This window comes from Oreochromis aureus, linkage group 3 (assembly GCF_013358895.1).
Source record: "Oreochromis aureus strain Israel breed Guangdong linkage group 3, ZZ_aureus, whole genome shotgun sequence".
Taxonomy (NCBI): domain Eukaryota; kingdom Metazoa; phylum Chordata; class Actinopteri; order Cichliformes; family Cichlidae; genus Oreochromis; species Oreochromis aureus.
In genome coordinates, this window is record NC_052944.1 from 7,870,362 (window position 1) to 7,893,819 (window position 23,458).

At 40.1% G+C, this 23,458-nt stretch overlaps 1 protein-coding gene across 4 annotated transcripts in view; it reads left to right on the plus strand.

The window, feature by feature from the left end:
* Positions 1-23,458, plus strand: part of afap1 (actin filament associated protein 1) — a 98,403-nt gene that overhangs the window by 70,897 nt on the left and 4,048 nt on the right. For 3 of the 4 annotated variants that reach the window (XM_039609292.1, XM_039609293.1, XM_039609290.1), the window contains 10 exons: positions 5,880-6,012; positions 6,161-6,372; positions 6,466-6,645; positions 12,505-12,591; positions 13,681-13,756; positions 16,293-16,445; positions 19,649-19,860; positions 20,386-20,531; positions 20,834-20,948; positions 22,891-23,020. In XM_039609292.1, the coding sequence (XP_039465226.1) occupies positions 5,880-6,012; positions 6,161-6,372; positions 6,466-6,645; positions 12,505-12,591; positions 13,681-13,756; positions 16,293-16,445; positions 19,649-19,860; positions 20,386-20,531; positions 20,834-20,948; positions 22,891-23,020 (1,444 nt within the window). The remainder of the gene's footprint in view (positions 1-5,879; positions 6,013-6,160; positions 6,373-6,465; positions 6,646-12,504; positions 12,592-13,680; positions 13,757-16,292; positions 16,446-19,648; positions 19,861-20,385; positions 20,532-20,833; positions 20,949-22,890; positions 23,021-23,458) is intronic. The other variant, XM_031728226.2, reaches the window with a different exon arrangement.

The following is a 23,458-nucleotide window of genomic DNA, read 5'->3' on the forward strand; positions in this document are numbered from 1 at the left end:
GTGTAAAACAGACTCAACAGCACATTAGAACCAAGTAATAAAACATTTATACAAATTCTGAAACAGCAAATTAAAACATTCTGCTCATTCTTTTGACATTAATCTCTGGCTCTCTTCCACAGCATGTCTTTATCCTGTCTTCCTTCTCTCTCCCCAACCAGTCACAGCATATGACCGCCCGTCCCTCAGACTGATTCTGCCAGAGGTTTCTTCGTGTTAAAAGGGAGATTTTCCATCCCACTGTCACCAAAATGCTTCCTCATAGGCGGTCATATGATTTTTGGGTTTTTCCCTGTATGTATTACACCGTGTTCCAAATTATTATGCCAATGATATTTTTCCCTGTTTTTCCTAAATAGTCGATTCAAATGACAGTCGGCATAATTTTCGAGTCATCGACCAATAGAGTATAATTCAAATGTTACTGAACAAAACTCCCAATGAAAACATTATGTTTTTCAAAAATAAAAAACTTAAAATGCACTGTTCCAAATTATTATGCATACAGAGTTTCAAAAGATTTTATAGGTTGTAGAGAATTGAAAATGGTCATTTGTTGAATTTGCAGCATTAGTAGATCAATTTCACTGACATCAAAAGCTATTTCAATCAAAAACATCTTAACAGGTCAAGTTATATATTAACATAGGACCCCTTATTTGATAGCAGTTTTACAATTCTTGCATCCATGGAACTTGTACGTTTTTGGAAAGTTTCTACTTGAATGTCTTTGCAGGATGTCAGAATAGCCTCCCAGAGCTGCTGATTGGATGTGAACTGCCTCCCACCCTCATATTTTTTTGTTTGAGGATGCTCCAAAGGTTCTCAATAGGATTGAAGTGAGGGAAGAATGGGGACTGCACCATGAGTTCCTCTCCTTTTGCGCCGATAGCAGCCAATGATGCAGAGGTATTCCTTGTAGCATGAGATGGTGCATTGTCTTGCATGAAGATGGTTGTGTTGCAGAAGGCACAGTTCTTCTCTTTCTACCATGGAAGAAAGTGGTCAGTCAGAAACTCCACATACTTTGCAGAGGTCATTTTCACACCTTCAGGGAGCCTAAAGGGGCCGACCAGCTCTCTCCCTGTGATTCCGGCTCAAAACAAGACTCCACCACCTCCTTGCTGACGACGCAGCCTTGTTGGGACATGGTGGCCGTCCACCAACCATCCACCACTGCATCCATCTGGACCATCCAGGGTTGCACTGCACTCATCAGTGAACAAGACTGTTTGAAAATTAGTCTTCATGTAGTTCTGGGCCCACTACAGCCATTTCTGCTTGTGAGAATTGGTTAGGGGTGGCCAAATACAAGGTTTATGCACAACTACAAGTCTCTGGAGGATCCTACACCTTGATGTTCACAGGGCTCCAGAGGTACCAGCAGCTTCAAATATGTGTTTTCTGCTTTGTAATGGCCTTTTAGTAGCTGCTCTCTTAATCTGATGTATTTTTCTGGCAGAAGCCTTCATCATTGTGCCTTTATCTGCAGGAACCCATGTGTGCTCTGACTCAGCCACAAATCTCTTAACATTACGGTGATCACGCTTAAATTTTTGTGAAATATCCAAGGTTTTCATTGCGTGTCCAAGGCATTCAACTATTTCACGCTTTTCAGCAGCAGAGAGATCATTTTTCCTCCTATATTGCTTGAAAATGGTGGTCTGCTTAATAATGTGGAACATCCTTCTTTAGTAGTTTTTCCTTTAATTGGGCTCACCTGGCAAACTAATGATCATAGGTGTCCGAGATTGATTTCAGTGATACAAAGAGTCCTGAGACACAATTCCATCCATGGGTTTAATTGAAAAACAACTTATTTAATCTTTATGACACTTAAACAAAATTTGCATAATAATTTGGAACGTGGTGTATTGTAGGGTATACCTTACAATATAAAGCGTGTTCAGGCGATTTATCCAGGTAAATGCTGAAGCTTCATATAATTCACTAAGACATTCATTTTGCTTTGTAGTACACCCCTCTGGAATAACTGGACTATGTTAACACACTGAGGACTAATGGGGATTAGACACAGTTGGGAAGAAATAAAACACAGACGCACACGATCAACAAAATCATAGGAAGTAAAACTGAATATACAGAACGACAACTAACAAAGTAAGATAAGGAAGTAAGCAACAATATCTAAATAGAGAAACAGAGGCACGAAAGTAAACTTTCTATTGGGAAAATAGAGGGAGAAATCTATCTCTAAGATAAAGAGGAACTAGAACTAAGAACTTGATTAAACATTTAAATAAACAAACTAAAAACCAAATGATAAAAATCTAATATTAAAAATATTATATTAAGTCACAATCATAACAGGCTGTTTTAGAAATCTGTGGAACAAATGATCTGCCATGTTCTCCATGTGAACATGGAGTGTGTGTTTTTCGTGTGTTTATGGTTAACAGATGGGTGATATACATTGTGACAACAGTCAGCTCTTCTTTATTATTCTCTTGTATTACAGTGTAATTGATCTTCAGGTCATTTGTGTGATACAGCTAAGATGTTGTGCTGTGAGTTGTGTAAGTGCACAGGTGTATATTTGCACACGTGTGTGTGCATTTGTGTGTTTGTGCGCTAATGCTCTTTCTTCAACTCCAAGCTTTGAGTTGCTGCAGTGTCATGGGGTCACTTTCTCTCTGGTGTAATACTGCACTCAGCAAAATGCTTAGCCAAACAATGGGCTTCTGCGTGATTATTAACGGTGTTAGTGCTGCTCAAGGGTCTTTTAAAGGAAGTTATTGAGATGTGAGATATGGCGCTGCAGTTTCCATATCAATAATCTTTCTCCACCAGCACAAACAAGTCAAGTTTCTAAACCATATATTATTCCCTGTTGTTAGACCATCTGGGCAGAGTGCTTTCATTCTTTTTCTTTCTCTGCCTTTCTTTTCTTTCTGTCTTCTTCTCCAGGGAGACATTTTTTTCCCTTTGTTTTTTTAGGGCTGGGCTAGGGTGGAGAACGCTAGTGTTGCTGGCGTTTAGCAGGGCAGCACATCCATGCCAAAAAGTGAGTTCACCAAACTGCTGTTTCCCCAGAGGAGATGCGATAAGATTTCTGCTTGAGGCCCGGCCAGCCACTTGACTTATAGATGAAATAGGAGAAGTAGGGAGGATGAAGAACAAGGACAAGGGGGTAAGGGTAGGGGTGTGTTAGGGGTGAAGAAAATGAAACTCAGTTTGCTCAACAAAAATGAATTTCAAATAACACAAACTGGATATTTTTTCATCTGAACATGAACAGGTGGATGGGGAATTGTGCTTTGGCTTGAGAAAGGAAAACCTAATGAATGAAAGTGTCAGGTCCCGGAACTTTGAATCATTTATAATTGATTATTTTGATTTTAAGTGTTTATATTTCATCTTTTGCACCCCAAATGCCTCATTTCTGCTCATGATTCAGGGATGAAGAGTTGGCTTGGCTCAGTTATTAACATAAGAATTTAGCCAGTGTTGTGTTTTCAGTGTTAGTGACAGGTAAGATGTTTTACGAGCAATGACACCACTAAGCAAAATTCAATTCTTATGTGTGGTCACCTCAGTCAGTATTTTATTTGCATTCCTTCCACCATAAACCACAAAATACTCACAAAAGTATAATAAAAAAATGCATGAAAGGTGTAGGCTTTAACCTTTTAATTTAAACATATTTCATTATCCCTTATCTCATCTTATTGTATCTTAAATGTTCTTATCTTTTATTGAAAAATGACCTCTCGTCACTTACAGTAACATTTCTTGGCACTGTCTCATGGTTAATGGAGAATCTGGATTTTTGGATTTCTGGACCCGACAGATCACATGGCCCTTGTCCTTCACCTGTTTTTCTTCTTTTTCTTGTACTTTTTCATATCAGCTTTGATCCCAGCAGTTTTTTTACCAAGTGGTAACTTTAAGGTTAAAAACAAATGAAGCCTACGTGAAAGTGGCAAAAACTGCAGTCCTTCGAGGTGCCGCTTGAGGCCGGCTTCAGTCAATTTTCATAGACTCTGATGTTAAAATGCCTATCTTTGCAGCAGTGAAAAGCATATTTACACCCTGGTACAAAAGTGATGTTGTCCTGTATTGATAACCCCCTTTGAAGAAGTTGAGTTGAGCCCATGAACCAAGTCTTTTTTATGAATGTCCCAGGTTGCTACAGTAATGGGTGCTTACATCAATGGAGCGTTGACATCTGATTGGGCCGGCTGTAACCGATGGCCTGCAGCACGTAGACTGCACTTATGATGTTTCTCCCATCTATGACTGGAAAATCGGCAATACCACCAGTAAAGAAAATAAAAAGGGAACTCAAAGAGGTTTTCCATAAGTGTGCAGCCATAGCAGCCGGGCTTGGTCTTTTTAAAAAGTGCTTTCAGGGATGCTTAGAGTGTGGCCTTATAAGGGCTCTACAACTTGACAACATGTCATGCACTTTGAGGTTCTCTGGCTTGTATTCTGTGTAGGCTGCTTAATAGGCTATGCTACACTCAGTTGGGTCATATTAGTGATTTAAAAAAAGGGTTATGTTTTTTAAGCTTTATGAAAACATCTATATTACTACTTGTCTGACATCACCAACATCAAAACAGAGAATCTCAGAATCCATTAAACACAACAAGGACACACTCATCAAAAAGCTGCTCCACAGAAGTCGTAGCACTCCACGGGGAACTTCCAAAAACTCACAACTCCACAGCAATGGAAAAAATATATGTACATTGTGTACATATGTACACGGCCACTGAGCTATTTGTTTCAGTGTTAAACCACATTATCAGATTTGATGTTTGAAGCCACAGTGCTGTTTTAGTACGAGGTGAAATGTCTGAGAAGTGAGACGCAGCCAAGATGGATCACGTCAGGCTGCGGCAGTTGATCTCTCACCCTGTTGACTAGATTTGTAGGACTGCAGTGCCAAGAGAACACGTCCAAACAAAGCCAGGCTCACCCCCACCCTTCAGCTTCACTGCTCATGAGCTCTGCAGTATAATGGCATGAAAATATTTTAACTCCATTTAAGACCACAGTTAATCATTGTAGAATTATGTCAGTACCTTTCTGTGGGTATAATTTCAGCTATTTTTAGTGCCTTTAATACAACTTCAGATTTGATTTCTTTAACCTACACTTTCTTGTTTTCTCTTTCAGACACTGTCTAATTTTATTGTCTCGTCTTTCTACCTAATATTTTCTGATTTTGACCTGAAAAGTGAAAGACTCCTCAGCAAAACAAAGGCAACCACTCTGCCTCTGTTTTGCTCTGTCAGTGTCTAATAAGTGACCCTTAGTAATGAAGTAGGCTGAGTGCTGCACTGATAACATTGTAAATGGCTTCCTTTAAGTTGTCTTGGACCAGAAGAATATCTCCTTCTTCATGTTACAGCAGCTAATTACTTCCTTTTTGTAGTTCTGACAGTGATTAAAGGCAGATGGGGAGATTAATCATTTTGAATTATCATTACCATCTTTAAAGACTGAAGACAAAAGATCATGGCTGGTATCCTTAATTCCTCTTTGTGTTTGAGGCATGATGGGTAGAGTTTTGTATGAATGAGGATTTATGAAAATATTGATACATTTCTATGTAAAATTGGTCTTTTATCTCCTCTCATTATTGATGATGAGAGGAAATAAAGGAAATAATCCCAGGAATAGTGTATAGCATTTTTGTTTGAAAAAACATCTCTGCACATTAAAAGAGCCAGGTGTCATGAATGAAAGCAATTGATGTGCCTGGTGAGTGTTAATGTAGAGAGCTGTTGTTTTATCAGTTGAATTGCAAGTGCTGAAATGATTGAAGCTTCTAGACCACCTTAAGATCAGTTCAGTGCCATGTTTCAAAGCAGCTAAAATGTCATTTGAAGTTTCATAATTAAAAGCAGTGGAAACCTGTGTTCACTCTGCAGACTCCAAATAACAGGCCCCCTCCCCTGCCCAGCTCATCTCTTCCAGAAGGCTACTATGAGGAAGCTGTTCCTTTAGGTCCTGGAAAGGCTCCAGAATACATCACCTCCAGTAAGTGACAAGCTAATATATAAAACACATCAATCATGTAACAGTAGTTATGTTACAGACTTCTGAAGAAAAAAGTGAGTGTGTCCCAAGTTTTTGCGTTACCTGATTTGAATATAAAATAAAGGGCAGTCTATTCATGCCCTCTCAGACTATGACTCGGATGCCATGAGCAGTTCCTATGAGTCGTACGATGAAGAAGAGGAGGATGGGAAGAGCCAGAAGATGCGTCACCAGTGGCCCTCTGAGGAAGCGTCCATGGACCTCGTGAAGGACGCCCGGATTTGTGCATTCCTGCTGCGCAAGAAACGCTTCGGCCAGTGGACCAAACTCCTCTGTGTCATCAAAGACAACAAACTGCTGGTGAGAAACACTCAGGCACAATGTTACTGTCTGTCTACGTACAAATTGGTGAGCATAAACTGCACTACAAACTGAATCTTTCTCTCCATGCAGTGCTACAAATCCTCCAAAGACCACACTCCCCAAATGGAGCTGAACCTGTCAGTGTGCAGCATCACACACATCCCTAAAGATGGCAAGAAAAAGAAGCACGAACTAAAGATTGTCCACCAAGGTGCAGATGCCCTGGTGCTGGCTGTGCAGAGCAAAGAGCAGGCCGAGGAGTGGCTTAAGGTACAACAGTAAATCTCAAAACTACTGCTTTTACCATCACACTGGATAGAGACGGTGTTTGTTTGAACTCTTTTCCCCATAAAGATGGAATTTGTACCAATAATGACGAGCTTTGACATCTTTATTGATATTTATCAATAAAGTTGTGGTTTGACGACCATTAGAATGGTTTCCGGATTTTTCAAGGGTGCACACCCAGTCTTTTTTTTTTTCTACTCAAACCACTCAGTTGAGAAAAGAACTTCAACGGTTATGCCTGGTAGGCTTTTAAGGGGTAAAGAGTTAATCAGTAGATAAAGAGCATTCAGCGTGGCCCAACTTTGAAGCTGACAAGAACACCAGTGCAGCATACTAGCTTTTCTTGGAGCTTTACTAGCTTTACTTGATTGCTGAATAGGGATGGGTATCGTTTAGGTTTTATCCGATACCGGTGCCAAACCGGTACTTTTGAAACGGTGCTGGTGCTTAAACGGTGCTTAAAGAATGGAGAACACAAAATTGGTCCAAAAACGTCCCATATGTGTTTACTTTATTTTGCACATTGTACACATTATTCTGTTTCTATGTATTTGCTATGATTTGCTATTTGTCAAGTAACATTGCTTCACTCACTATCCTGGGTTTGTTTGTGTAAGCGTTCTGTTGCCGGCAAATCAAACATTCTGCAAATTAAGACAAATACTAAGTTATGTTTCTTTATATTTTATTATGTTACAGATTAAGTCATTTGTTCATACTTACTTTGTTTGTCTTTTCAGTTTTCATGAGGGTCAGGTGTGGGGAAACACCCGCCTGGCATTTCCTCATTTTAAAACCAAGTGGAGGGGTTTCTTTTTCCATAGAGATGCTTCCTTTTGTTTGTGTTAAGGTTTAAAGGAATTTGTTGAATGTTTTTCCTTTTGTTAATATTGCCATTTAGTTGTGTAAATGTGCATATTAGAAGTGTGTAGAGGTTTTGTGTTTTTAAATCATTTGTGTAGAGTTTTACATCCCTCAGTTGAGTGAGTGGTACTGGCTGGGCAATTGGAGGGAAATTGATGGCCCTATTTAAAGCTAGTCTCTACCAGATGCAAGAGGGAGGAGAGGTGAGCTGTGTCACCAGAGCCATGTTATGTTGAGTTTTGTTAATTGAATTGATTTGGGGGGAAGTTTTGTTAAGTTACATTATATTAAGTTCACTGTAAATAAATTGCTCACCTTGGAAATCTGAAATGCCTGCCTAGTCTGCTTCCCTACCACCTTCCTTGACGTTCGTGTCCGACTACCTCACATTCAGCTGTTTGTTTTGTAAAAAGATAACAATGTTAGCCTTTTCTGCAGCTATAGGGCATATATGGTATCACTCTTGGCTGGAAGCAGTGCTTAAACAATGGAAAAAACACAAACTTTGTCCAAAAACCTCTCATGTTTAACTGTTTTCCACTTTTTCTTTGGTCATTTTAGCCTTTTTGGCCAGGGTGAAGGGAGTATCTGCCGTCAAACAAGAAGACAGCCGCATGTAACTACGACGGTGTTTGCTAGTTCACCTTACATGCATTAATATAATAATGTGGTTAGCGCACTCAACGTTAATTACACACAAACAACATGAAGCTACTCACGCAGAGGAGAACTGCTGCTGCTACCATCATCATCCGTCATCATTTCTGCGACGTTGACAGGGCTAGGGGCCAGGACTCTCCTCGTCGGGTTTTTGGGGGATGTTGCTAATTCCAGGTCCGATAACAGGCACCACACCCGCAGTAGATGTGCACGGTGTGAGGTCTCGCAGCAAGCTATCAAACACGGCGCATTTCTCGGCTTTAAAAAAAAACGCTATGCGTCGCCAGGTGTTTCATCAGATTTGAGGTGTTACCTCCTTTGACAGTATCACAGTATCAGCTTAAAGCACTTGTTGCAGGCTGCTGAGTTTGCATCTTTTGCTGTGAAGTACAGCCAGACTTTTGACCGCTTCGCCTTGGGCATTTTTAATCTGTAGCTCTGCTCTAAAAGAACGTACGTACCTGGCCCCGCCTACTATCCTCGGAAACGTAAAATGATTGGCTAGAATTGGCTCAGGAAAAAAAAAGCACCGAAATAAAGCACCGAAATGTGCGCTGCTTTTCGGTCTGGTTACTACCGTTTATGTCGGAACGCACCGGACACCGGTACCCATCCCTATTGCTGAACATCTAAAATATCTTGGGATCAGCCTTTAAGTTGCTTTCACATGTTTTAGAGAGTGGGTTCAAGTTACTTTTAAAGAATAAAGGGTGTAACTGTCTTGGCTTTCTTCCTCAGGATGGACCTTTTCCTCGTATTGTATGACTGGTTTGCTGTGAACAGGTGGTTCTGCTGGTTTCTCTCTCATGTGGATATGTTTGATTTGCAGTCCTCTGAGTCCTTTCTTCTGCTTCTCTCTCACAGACTCCCCCCCTCCCTTCCTTCCCTGTCTTCTCTTTCACTCTCTGATCTTTCCTTCTGGCAGCTCAACAAGTCCACAAAAACAAACCCGCCGCGCTGACATCAAATAAGCTCTGGTACTTTTCTGCTTTTCTATCCCTGCAACCATTTGTTGTTGGAGAGCACCTCTGTGCTCTGTCTGTTTCAGTTACATTGAGGGAAAAGATGGGTGTCATCTGGTCTTTTTGTTTTAAAAGGAACCCCCCCCCCCTATTCTTCCCTCTCATCTCTGCTCCCTTCAGATCTCATATGTATGTCCTGAAATTTATTGTTTCTCAACAACTTATCGTGTGCTATTTTAAGATGCCTCCTAGCGCATTTGTGTAATGGTATTTTTTTATAAACATTTGTGGCCTCCAGCAGTTCCAGTGGACTTTTAGACTTGAATGTGTGATTTGTCTTCTTGTTTTCATCCTTGTTAAGAAAACAATCCCTCAAGCATATTTTCCCCATGTACTGATGGAAACACCAGTCTTACTATATGCAGTGTTTCCTTTTGGTCTTCCTCTGGAAGTTTCAGCTGTAGCATGTTTATTGCAGTCAGGAAACAAAGACCCAAACAGTTTGGGTTTTTTCTTCTTGATTCAATTACTTGCTCCACATGGTAATTAGATGTTGTTTATTGGTTGGCTGGTGCAGGTAACCTCATCGGGGGGCTGAAGTATCTGCAGGCGGTTGCAACCAGACCCATGAAAATATACAAATCCCTCAACCATCCGAATGATGATAATGAGTGCACTAATTGTTGCTTGGAGAAACTGGGTCTGGACACATATTTAGTCAGGTGCCGGGATTGTGGAAACAAATTGAACTGATAGTGTCGTGGCAGGTATTTTGTAACTATAGCAATTGCTCTGGTGTTTTTTTGTTTACTTAATTGATGCACATGTAGTTCGTCATGCCACTACAGTTGGCTTTGTTACATCCAGTTGGCTGAAATTGCCAAGTAGCACATGCAGGGTTACGTTCCTTGGCCGGTCTGTGTTCCCTTGAGCTGTGGGGTGTGTAAGAGTGGCATCAAGTCACACAAAGTGGGTATGTCCCAGTGTGTCTGCTGCCCCCCTCCCTCTTTGTTGTTGCCACAACTGAATATGCAGACTACGATTCAACTTACTAAAACTGCTGGACAGGACAGGTTATTAAAAGAAGAAGGAAAAAATAGTAATTGAGACTGTTTTTGGATATTTTAAGTATTCATTGTTCCCCCTTACATTTATTTTTGTCTCTTGAGCTTTGTGTTTTTTGTCCACCTCTCACAAGCTCATCTTTTACCCAGAGAGGCATTGAGTTTCAGTAACAGTCATTCTTGAATATTATCGATCTGAATCAAAGAAGTTTTATTATATATATTATATATAATATTTTTCCCCCACTGGCCAGCAGTATGTTAAAGGTGAAGGCATGTGAAATAGAAGTCATCAGATTCAACAGAAGGAGCAGCCCTGCTTTGCTCCACAAAAGAAGGAGAGGAAAGAAATGAAAGAAAGCAGGGTGAAGGGAAAGCTGGGAGAGTACCTGAGGCTTTCCAAAGCCCATAGTTTACAGTAATGATTCTCCCAGACCCTGTAGGCTAACGATGTGTTTATGGAGCACACATGTCCATATTGTGTCATCGCTTCATTTTCCTTTTCAGTGTTTTTTAATTGTATGGATTCCCCACGCCCCAACTCCCTCTTTGTCTTCATCTTTGCCTGCTGATATAGTCTGACCTCATTTCTTTGTCTCGCTGACTGACTAACTTCTCTTTTCTTTTCTTTCCCTGCATAAATTTTGGGGAAAGTAAGTGGAATGTGCACTGTTAGTCACAGCTTATCTGCTCAAGTTTCCATTACAGTCCAACCCCTTGTGCAAACTCCTTGACAGTGTATGGTTGTCCTGTGCATGGCAATGCCTTCATCGCTTTCAAGATAAGCATTTACCATTGAATACATTTATAGCTTGAGCTGCAATGCAACTATTCCAGCATGAGCCTTTAAAATAGGCCTCAATGAATTGTAAAAAACAAAAACAACAACAAACAAACCCTGAGACAGACAAATTGGTTTATTTTTAGGGGTTTTTTTGCATCATTTGGATAAGTGCTGCCAGAAGCAATAACTCAGAAAACAAAAGGTTTGTGTTGGTTGATTATATCATTTTTTTTTCTTTTATCTTTTGCCAGACAAACAAACAAACAGACAGAAAACTTTTTTCAAATCCCTTTTAACAGAAAGAGAACCAGGGTCATGGAGGGACAGCCATTTGTAGGTTTACAGACATTGTAAAGAATGGGTTTCACATCTATTAAATGCTTCAAGTTGCTTCATCTGTAAAGAAATCAAGCTGTTTTTATAGCATAAAATTGCAAAATGTGCACTGCAAGGAGGTGAACAAGCAATGAGCAACAAGTCATCAGTCAACACTATTTTCTTTTTTATTGCAAGTTGTGTTTCAGCACCCATAGTTATAGCCTCCAGTCTCACCACCTCCTCCTCTTTTTGATTTGTAGTGCATTATCAGACCTACGTAGTACACTGGCATGGCAGCAAAAGCGCTCCGAAAGAAAGATAGACATGATGTTGCTGTCTATCCCATTCTCTGGCCTCTTAGCTGCTCTCAGAGCCAAACCCATGGAGCCACAGCCTGTCATTTCCCCCACGAAACCCAGTTATGCTCCTTCCAAGCCAAAACCAATGAGTTGAGGAGCCCTGCGCAGCCAGAGATGGTTCAGACGAGTGGGAGTTTGTGTGTGTGTGTGTGTGTCTGCGTGTGTGTCAGGGAGTGCATTAGCCAACTTGCGCACACAGTGGTTCAACTGAAATCTCATTTTGCTATACCCACTGTTCATCTGCACTCTCTGTCACTGCCACATGTCTGGGATTGCCAGATCCCATGGTGGGTTGCCAGGTCAGACGTCCAATGAGGTCATGGTAAAGCACGCTGGCGCCCTATTCACAGCTCTGCAGATCTCATTCACCCCTACTGGACCTTATTGTGTATGGATTCCATGAATGCAGCAAAAGTCTTTGTGTCTCGTGTGTTACAGACCTGCCAACCCCCACCACCAACTACTGCCACACACCACATGCATGCATGCTCTCCCTCCTGCAGTTCATGCACTGCTTGTTGCTCCCTTGGCTGTGATTCAGTAGCATGATGAGATGTGAGAGAGTTCACCATACATGTGGCCTGCATTACCCCAGTCAAACCTTCTAGACTGAAGGAATGAGCTTCTTAATCATGTGGCAATTCAGCGAGGAAATATTTTAGGATTTTTAAATTAGGAATCCACCCACATGGTATGATCAGCAGTCAGGAGCCGTTAGAGATGGCGGCATCTGATCTCCCACAGCGGCAATCAAATGTGTGACTGTGGACTTGTTTAATGTGAATGGCAGCCACGTTAGCTAATGGCGTATGTCCTTGTGGTGTTCCTAGGTGATGAGAGAGGTGTGTGTTAATGGGAGCATAGATTTGGATGGAGTTGGATGTGGATCTCCAGTGCATAAACCTGAACTGGAAAAGGTAAACAGAACACACTCACACTGATAGATGATACTCATTTTAACAGCAAATGTTGTATTTTGTTATTAAGCGTTGCTTTTGTAGGGTTTGGATCAGGTTTCAGGTTGGTAGAAGATTTGCGCTTCCTAAAGTCTTAACAGGTCTGGGAAGTGTATTTTCTGTCAGGAACACACTATATATATATATATATATATATATATATATATATATATATATATATATATATATATATATATATATATATATATATATATATATATGTATATATATATATATATATATATATTTTTTGTGTGATGTCATTCAGATGGTACCTTAATTTATTAGCCTTGGCTTACTATTATTTGTGCAATAGATAACTTAATGGAACAGCAGCGTTTTGAATCAAATATCTGTCTTCCCACTGTAATTAACACCAGTTTAGTTTAATAAAATGTGCTTCCAGTGTCAGTAAAAGGTTACACGTACTTACTCTGTTAAACCAGGATTTGTTGCTGTTTTTTGAAGCAGACACTTGCTTCTTATGAGCAATTTTCTTTTTTTTCTGTTGACACACTACTGCCTTTCCAATGAACACAGGAAGGAGAAAGATGACATAAGGCTATCGGCCTTAGCCAATAAATTTTCAAACGTCAATAATAGATTATTTGGTTCTAAAACTCCTTAGATGAATGTATTCTTGTAGACATAACCTTGTGTTTTCTTAGTGCAATAAAACAAAATCATAGTATGTTTTAAGGCGGTGTCTAAACATTTACTTCTATATGGCACAGACAGGAAATTTGGCTTTCATGGGAAAAAGCAGGTAAAAAAGCAGGTAAAATCACTGTTAACAAACTGCACTCGGCACATATATGTGTGCCTGACAAACCTCTTCCAACTTGGCATGGCAAACGTAAGCCCAGCCTAATTATTCATCTGTAACATGTTGCAGATGTTACTGCAGTGTAATTAGCTGTGTTTGTGCGTTAATGCCTTTCTTGACTTGTCTGTCCTCAGGAAAGTACAGTTTTGTTCACTATGTACCTTCCTGTACACCCATTCTTTTCTTTCTTCTTCTTTTTTTCTCTGTGGTTGTCCTGCCTCCAGAAGGCATCGTGTGACAGGCCAAGCTCAGATGGGGAAGCAACCCATGAGAACGGACACAGCGACTGCAAGGACCAAGGTGAGAGTCACAGCGACAGTTGCTACCAGAAATGAATCATTTTCATCCATTTTAGTTTGTGTTTAACACAAAAAGGTCTGAACAATCTTTCATGAGAAAATTCATGTCTGATAAAGAGAAAATAAGGATTTCTAGTTAATTTTGTATTAACAGAACAAGGACTCTGTGTTATGAGTAACAACAACTGCAATTCTGGATCTCTCCATCCCATCTGGTCAAGGTAAATGCAGACCAGTAGTTGCCCTTTATGGTGCCAAACAGAAAGTATCTTTTCATCTGGATGCCATAGATTAAATAAAATCAGCTTTGAGCTTGCATGTCAACAGATCCATGACAGATGAACAATCTAATGAAGACTGTGTGATTGAGCTAAAAGCTTGTTTTCATAGTGCCATTCCGATCACATTGCATTCACATAGTACCTTTAATCATAGCCCCATGGTACAGTACAACATCAATAATAAAATTCAGTGAGGGACAGGAGTTATTCAAACTGGTGTTTCTTGGAACCGTGAAGAATTGTTCTCAGGCTGAATGGCTGTCTTTCTCACGTAATCTCCCTCATAATTCAGAGAGGAATCTCTGCAAGCTGTGGAAAGGTCAGCCTTTCTTGAAGGCTGAAGAATGAGCATTTGGATTTATTTAACATGCTTTTACATGGGGATGGTCTTTCCCCACTCAACTAAAAGCCAAAACAAAGAGATACCGTTGAAATATTCTCAGATTATTTACCGTGTGTTTTCTCAGCTGGCAAAATTCTTCTTGGAGAGAAAACTCATTTTACTTATCAGCTCAGTTATTTGGATTGTCAACTAAAATTTAACACTCTTATTTTTTTGCTCTGTTTAGATTGGTTGATTTTTCCAGAATTGTATCTGAAACAGATTTCCCACCAGCAGTTAATTTAAAGTCTAACAACCAATTGGGTTTCGAGATTTGAAAAGATTTGGTTGTTGCTTCTATGAAAGCAACGGCTTTACCAAAGGAAGAAAAATGAATCTACTTCCACTTCAACAGTAGTAAAGTGTTTTAGCTTTTACATAGTTTTAGAACCAACATTGTGAGAAAATAATTCAGTGACTAAAAATGTGACTTCTGTCACACCAAAACTTATTGGAAACCATGCTTAAAGACTTCAGGAAGTTTTGGATGTGGTTTTTCTCTGACTGATTGGCAGAATTCTCACATTCACATATATTAATCATGCAGTATCGCCACAGCAACATCATCAGCTGTAATAAATGCCAAAAAATAGACAGAGTTCTCATCCTTTGCTCCTTCTCTTACTCAGTCCAAGAACTCTCGTAAGCTTAATCAGCCACATTCTTTCCATGGCTGGTAACAAAAAAAAGCCGATTTACTGGAATTAAGTGAGCCTGATCAGAGTTTTTTTTAAAATTACTTTTACAACTGTGTAACGCTCCACCTCAGCCCTGTATTGTGTCTTTGTATTCTTTTGTTATTGCAAGAAAAACCCTGTACCTTAAATTGACTGCAGACAGCTTACTATTTAATTAAGACAGTCACCATGGTAATTGTCATGTTGCATTTGGGGAGAAAAATGCAATGTGGGAAACATGCCAAATCAGGAATTTTTGACTGCAAAGAGGAAGTTAACACAGGGAGTTGCTGTCATTATATCATATCAGTTTGGACTGGTATTCATTGTTTTCAGCAGCTAGGCGCTGATTCCTGTTAAGTATTAATGGGTGTGTGTGTGTGTGTGTGTGTGTGCAAGTGCGAGTGCAAACTAGCCTCAGTGATTATACAGATCTCTGCATACACATGTGTGTTTAGAGTCAGTCCAGACGTTGGGTATGACATAAGTGAAGGGGAATGCTTTATATTTCCCTCCCCCGCTTCTTCTCCACTGTCTGTTTTGCCTCGATGTCTGGCAGTAGAGATTACAAGTCAAGTTTTTTTTCCCCTTTCTAGTGTAGAGATACATATTAAAACACACGTCTTTCTTTTTGTCTTTCTTATATTTTCTCACTCTCTTTTACACTCATTCAGATACATCACAGACCAGAGTATCAGCAAAGCAAGAGAGTCAAGGAGAAGCTATTTTCATCACACAGACAGAGCGACTCAGACATAACCTCTCATGACCTTTTTTTTTTTCACCATTAGCCCTCTTTCCAGCAGAATGTGCACAGTCATTCAACTCTCTTTTGCTATTTGAATAGAAACTTGGGCAGCTCAAATCAGAATACTCAGAACAGAGGGAATGTTGGGATTTTGAAATGAGTTTAATTCTCCAACATTGCTCTTTTGAACCCACAAGGGTCTGATTAAACCCGTTCGGAACTCGGCGTTGTTTATAGTAGAATCTAAGGTTTCTCTTCTTTTTTACATTATTACAAAAGCATCCAAACATAACTGAATCAACATCTCTCTTGGTATTTTCCTGTGCTGAGATCAAGATCATTGATTGCCTCTTAGCTCGCAGGAGTCCTTCAGCAAGGATTGTTACAGTTCTTTTTACTAATTTCCTCTTCAGTGTAAAATAGGAATTAAGTTCAAAATGTTCTCTCAGGAAAAGGAAAGAAAAATACAAAGTCGGAGCAGAAGACTGGCACCGTGGGGAAGGGAGCAAGCAAGAAAATTACTAAGATTATTGGACTTGGAAAGAAGAAGCCCTCCACGGATGAACAGACATCATCAGCTGAAGAAGACGTACCTACATGTGGTAAGAGAGAGAGACGCAATAATCTGTCAGAGATTGATTGATTGACCGGTCTATAAATGCATTTATGTCCCAATGAATCTTTGGAATTTTGGTTAATTAAGAAAATGTTTCAAAGTAATGCCAGAGGCGTTTCAGAATGGCTGCTGAGTGGTGCAACTCCCTTCTAGGAAGTTTTTTCTTAACCCTTGTATTATGTTGAAAAAAAATCACATTGATTATGTTGCGGATCATTTTGACCCGTACTATGTAAATCCACTCAGAATTGTCAAAAAACTGCAATAAAACAATAGCAACTTTATTTTCCATTAGAAAAACATTTAGAACACAGACATACAACACAGTTTGAATTACCATAACTCTTTTTAAGAACAATTTGGTAAAGGTTTTTCCTTCTTTACAAACACATTTCTTTTTAACTTGCCTGATTTTCTCAGTTTTTCAGTGTTCAACATTTTCAATTTTGTCCACACGATGGACAGAATGTAACTGTGTGCTTTCTGCAGATGCACTTTTTGCATTTCTCACAAACAGTGCTTGTTTTAATGTCTTCTCGTGAGGGACAGACCTGGCATCTTTTCCGTTTCTTTACACCTGTATCCACTGAATCCACTGCAGATTGGTTGGATGGTGCACACTCGACCTTTTCAATGACAGCTGCTGCTGCTGGTGATCGAGCTGGTCTGACTCACATCTGGATCTTGGGAGTGACAAGACTTTTTCCCATTTCTTCCAGGAAAAGGCGACGTCGATACAATTTACCCGCATTCCAATGTTGGTTGATTTCAGTCCACAGGACATAGGCATTGTAAGCAGACACATCCAAAATGTTGTAGAAAATTACCAAGGGCCAACTAGCTGTCTTGCGCTGGCAGCTATATGTCACTGTGACTTTGTCAAGATTGTCTATTCCTCCTTTGGTGGAGTTGTAGTCTAGGATCATTTGTGGTTTTTTGTCATCTCTTGTGCTCAGAGATGCATCTGTGTGCATTGTACTCATGACAAGAACATTCTTGTTTTTCTTTGTGCAATATGAAACAACTGTTGCTTTCTCAGTGAAAACAAATATTGAGGAATGCAGAGATCTTCCCTGCATCTTCAAAATTTCACTGGGAAGTTCTGGCTTATTTCTTCTGATTGTTCCCAACATAGTCAGCTTTCTCTTCTGAAGTTCCTTTCCAAGCCAGTAGGATGTAAAGAAATTGTCACAGGTGATGTTATGCCCTTGCAGCCCTTCACTCATCTGCAGCACCACACGCATCCCCTGATTCTTCTCAGATGCTCCTCCAGGTAGCTTTCCAGTTTACACTTGCATATTCCATGCATAGCTAGATTTTGCATCACAGGCTGCTCATATTTTGATGCCATACTTGGCCGGCTTGTTGGGCATATACTGTCGGAAAGGACAGCGACCCCTGAATGGGACAAGGCACTCATCAACAGTAACGTGGGGACCAGGGTTGTACAACAAAGGTAGAATTTCCACCCATTTATCCCATACATCTTTGACTGCAGCAAGTTTGTCTCTTTCACGCTGACCAGCTCTGGTTTCGCGGTTGTCAAATCTGATCACACGAGATATCTTGAGAAATGTCTCCAAAGACATTGTTGCTCGAAAGATTGGCCTTCCATTCCATAGACTTGCAGTTGCTTCTCCCTTGGACCTGTATACTCCAGCTAATATCAGAATTCCAATATAAGCATGCAAGTCAGTCTGATCCAGTGGCTTCCATTTCTCTTGAAATACACGCCTCCCTTCCAGGTTAGTCATGTCCAGTATGAACCTTTCTATTGGAGGAGATATGAAGAGTTGAAATGCTGACTGAATATCATCAACTTGTGTGATGGCAAATCTTGTAGGACCAGGAGTCATTTTGATGACATTAGAAGATGACAGCCTGCCTTGACTTCAGTGTGGTGATAATGACATTTTATATTACCATCTTTAGATGTCCATGTCTCCTCTGTGGATGATGATTGCTGCATTCCTTGGTTTTCATTTGATGTAGAGATGGCGGCACACTCCCCCTCAGAATCCTCCTCCTCGTCTGAAAATTGGCAGTCTGGATCATCAATAACATTGTCTTCGGCCTCTGAAAGATCCTCAGTCTCTGAAACATCTTCTTCATCACTATCCCAGTTGAAAAGCAGTGATAAAGCTTCTTCAGTCGTCAACCTTCTGGAGCTCATTTTTGGTGTGTTGAAATGACATGAGAACAGTGACAAGAATAGGGGAGAGAAAGTTTCTTGCATACACACCTGGGTCTGAATGTATATTCAGAAGCACTCAAAACAAAGTACATCAAAGAGAAATGTTTATTTTGGATCTGAACAAATTTTTACTTACATAAAAGTGTGTGGGTCAAAATGACCTGCAACATCATCTTTGTATACAAACACTGCAGAGACATTCCAGGAAACATCAAAGTGTCCATATTTTACACACCAGTTCATGACCCCAGATAAGGAAAAGTCATAAGCTTTCATGAAGAAAAAGAGAGGATGACCAGTACTTTGTTCAACACAAAAACTGGAATGGGTCAAATTGACCCTTAACATAATAATTGCTATGTTAGGGTCCTGAAAGTAAACAGTTCAGACAGGTTGTTTTGATTTCCTTATGCTTTCAGATGTATTATAAAACATAAAGATTCTAAAAGGTTTTTTTTTTTAAATTCATTTAGAACTGCATGTTTCTGGACATCCTGTTTTTGTTGTTTCTTGGCACTTTTAGATTAGTAGGATAGTGTAACGCCACCGTCTTGTGTTCTTTCTTACATCTTTCTCCATCTCAAAGTGAAGTCATCGCTCACTTTTTCTCTCCCTGGGAAATATAGCAGTTGTACCTTTAGCTAGCAAACACAATGTGTGACAAACTGCACAGAAACAGTTTGTGTGTTTGCTGATATTTGTTGAGTAGCTAGTAGCACTAGCTAGATGCTGAAGTACCCATGCACTCAAGGGTCCATGCTAACCCCACTGTGTGGAATAAGGACCAGTGATGGACAAACAAATACAAATGCCTTTTATGTCTTATTATTCCCTTCATTTAGGCTCAAATAGGTACAACTAAAATGTCTCCCAACTAGACAGGCCTGTAAAAATATTGCCAGCCATGAGGAATCTCGAAGAGTGTGTTCTCATATCAGCATAACTGTAACGACTTCTTTCAGATGGTATCCTCCTGACTGTGTTTGCTCTGACAGGCTACCTGAATGTTCTTTCTAATAACCGCTGGAGGGAGCGCTGGTGCCGCCTCAAGGACAACCAGCTGCTCCTTCACAAGGACCGGGATGACCTGAAGAGCCACATAGCCTCACTGCCCCTCCGAGGCTGTGAGGTCAGCCCCGGCCTCGATCACAAACACCCCTTTGCCTTCCGCCTCCTTCGTAACAGCCAAGAAGTGGCCGTACTCGAGGTGAGTTTGATTACGTACTTGAGAGATTTTCATAGAAAAAAAACCTCTATGATCAGGTGTTGAGGGAATTAGAAATGCCTCAAACACCACTAAAACACACTTAAGCTGGTGCAAGAAAAGACTGCTCCTTATTTTTGATCTTCCTCTCGTGTGCTCAATATCTCCTCCACCCACAGTGATTTTTGTGTTTAATGTTGTTGGTCTGCACAAACTTCCTCCATTTGCCATCCGGTTTGTTTTGATTCCATTTCCTCACATAGTCTGCACGCTATCCTTAAACAATCCAAAGAAGCTCTCCATTTAAACAGATAATAATAATGTGGAATTTAAAGTTTATAAGGATCCTCTTCTTGTTTTGGCTGCTCTTTTTAGGGGATCATTTGCCTCCATCTCACCCTGTTTCTACTGTCCTCCTCTTTCACGTCCTCCTTCACTAAATCATAAAGCTTCTCTGTTTTTTAACATTTAACTCTTCACAGACACTGGTGGGATTGCATATTCTGTAACTCTTACTTTTGCCTTCAGGCCTCCTCCTCTGAGGAGATGGGACGCTGGTTGGGGGTTTTGCTAGCTGAGACTGGATCTACCACAGACCCAGCCACACTGCACTATGACTACATTGATGTTGAGACCACTGCTAACGTCATCCAGCTTGCCAAACAGTCCTTCTGGTGAGAGATGCATCCACATCATTTCACATGAATCTTTTTCTCTCTGGTTAATACCTGGAAGAAGTCTTAACGAATTAGTGCTTAATGTGTTTTATTTCTTATTTCATTAGCTCACAATGGTTTATATGTTGAAACGTAGTATGTCCGGCTTTTTTCATTTTCCTGTTTTTATACGATCTTTATAACCGTTAATGATCCATTTTTAACTATTTTGTGGACTAAGAGATACAAAAATCCCAGGTAATGAAGATATATGAAGGGTACTGTATTTTTAAGGCTCAATCGTGATGTTTTATGTTTAGTTTCACCAGTAAGCGTGCCGTGTCTCCTAACCCATATCTGGACAACCCAGTCAGTGGCTATGCCTGTCCCACTGGTATGGCACTACACTATGATGATGTGCCCATAAATGGAATGGTAAGGACACAACTGCTTACTGATGTTGCATATGTACTACAATGAAAAAAGTGTGAGCTAATTCACTTCAACACCCTCTAGTTTGCTTTCAAACTCTTGGCTGATTCTTTCTTTGCTTTTCATTTTTTTGCACATCATTAACATATTATTGGAAAATGTATCATTTTTGTCATGACACTTTCAGAAGTTCCAGTGAGTCTGCATGATAAAAATCTTTTTCTTTCCTAAGATCAAATTAGACCAGTTAAAGTAATGGTATGTACTTTGCTATTTGCAATAATGGTGCTTGGGCCCCTTGCATGCCACAGCTTTTACCTTCTGCACTCATTGACCTCCTGACAGATTTACATATGAACCTGAGGGCTGAGTCAGTCTGCACCCAAAGAAGAGCAAAATTACACTGTTGCGTGATAATAATGATATAAAACTAGTCAACTTTCTTTTCCTAGTTTTTGGTGATATCTGTATTAAGTCACATCACTGGTGAAGACAGAAAACAGGACAATACCCTCGAAAATGTATAGAAACTTCCAGTTTATCCACAGCAATGCCCTCCTTTAACGCGACAAGAGTCAAAGGAATGGTTGCTGACAGCAGCAAAAAGACAAGCAGACAGAGAATATAACATTGTTTATTCATAAAAGATGCTATAATAAAGGAGTAAACAGTAACCTGTGATTTAACGTTATAGGACTTAAGAAAAGCTCATCAACAATTAAAAAGAGGAAACATTAAATACATTTTCAGTCGTGGAGCAATACTCTCCATTTTGGGAAGGTAAACTAAATTTGTTAAATCAAAGCAATTGCTCTTTAATTTCACATACTGCAGTAATGCTGCTATCACCTTCTTCCTTTCTGTTGTCCTTATTCCCCCCCCCCCTTATGGCATCTCCTTATTCTTAAATCCTGTCTTCTGCTTATTGCATGCTCACCTGGTCTAACCCAAGGACCCAGAGATGCAGTACTCCACTCCCAGCACAGGGGGGTGCCAGCGGAAAGAAGAACTGCACTATGAAAACACAGAGCTCTATGAGAACATGCCCTCACCCAAGCTAGCCACCAGCTGTCCTCCCAAGCCGCCTTCTTCTACTGCTGCATCTTCTTCTGCTTGTCATTACAAAACCCCTGTTTCTAAAATTTCCTCTAAGTTCCTCTCTGCTGATTCTAAAATTAAAGACTCCACTCAGGTGACTAACACTCTGCTGCATAACCATCATGTTTCTTTTTGCATTTCTGCATATTAACTGTCTAACAATTCAGGGTTTGTTTTAACCTCCTCTTAACTTTTAGTGTTTTTAATTCTCCCCTTTTCGCTGTTTGTTTACTTAGTGATCTCTGATATTTATGTATTTAATAGGCCAACATGAAACTAGTGTGAACTGGAATTTGTTTGCTGATTTTCTTCCTGTCTCATTATGAACACCAAAAAACAAAAGTAGAGATGATGTCGGTTTCCCGAAGCCAAAAAGGAAACTGGTTCCTGTGGTCTGTTAGGATAATAAGGTGCAGTCATTTAGATATGTCTGATAATGCAAGAGAAGGATTTAAATTCAATTCTGAATTTAAAAGGAAGGAATGAAAAGAAGCTAATATGGGAGAAATATAGTCTCTCTTTCCAGTCCCAGTTAGTGATCTGGCTGCATTATTTTGAATCAGCTTAGACTTTTTGTGAAACTTTTAGAACAAACTGATAACTAAATTACAGTAGTCCAGTGTAGGAAAATTAATGAAATAATAGTGTTTGTAATTTTAGTGATATTGAGTGCAATCCAAGTAGAAAACCTGTGGAATAAACAACAGTGACACATTTTTCTTTGAAATGTTTTTTTTTTTTTTTTATGGAAGTGCATGTTGGTACAGTTTCATATGTGTATAGCTTATATGCATTGCTAACATCTATTTAAAGGGTCATTTGAAGCGTGTCTTTCCTGTTTGTTCAGCTAAAGGGAAAGAAGGGAGCAACAACCAATGGGGTGGCATCAAAACAGAAGGCAGAGCCAAAGAACCAGCCAAAGAAGAATGGAGTCATTGGCACAAATGGGACTGCGTCTCTGAAGCGCAACAACTCCAGTAAGTTTTGAGATTTGAAGATACCAACAGGAAGTCGTCTTGAATTTAAATATCACCCACCTTTCCCAGTCAGGTCTTGCTCTGTAACGAATAGCAGACAGTGTGTCTGGCTTCTCACCACTGATTGCTTTCAAGCAAAATTCTGTTCCACAGCAATGTGGAAAATGCAGGATGTCTAAATTACAGTTGGTTTAAGTAGAGGGGAGTAAATAACTGAAAGCCTTTAAACCTATCCTACCCTCGAGACAGTCCATGTGACGCATGTGGGCCAGACTTGAGCCTCCTGCCAACTCCAGGGTAAGAGGCGCGATAGCAGAAACAGACCCCAGTTCATTGGAAGAGAGCGAAATGTGGTCGAGTTAATCCTTGTGGTTCAGAAAAATATTTTTTGCCTAATGTGTGAACGAGGAGGGTTGTAACCACTTAGTGTAGCTTGCA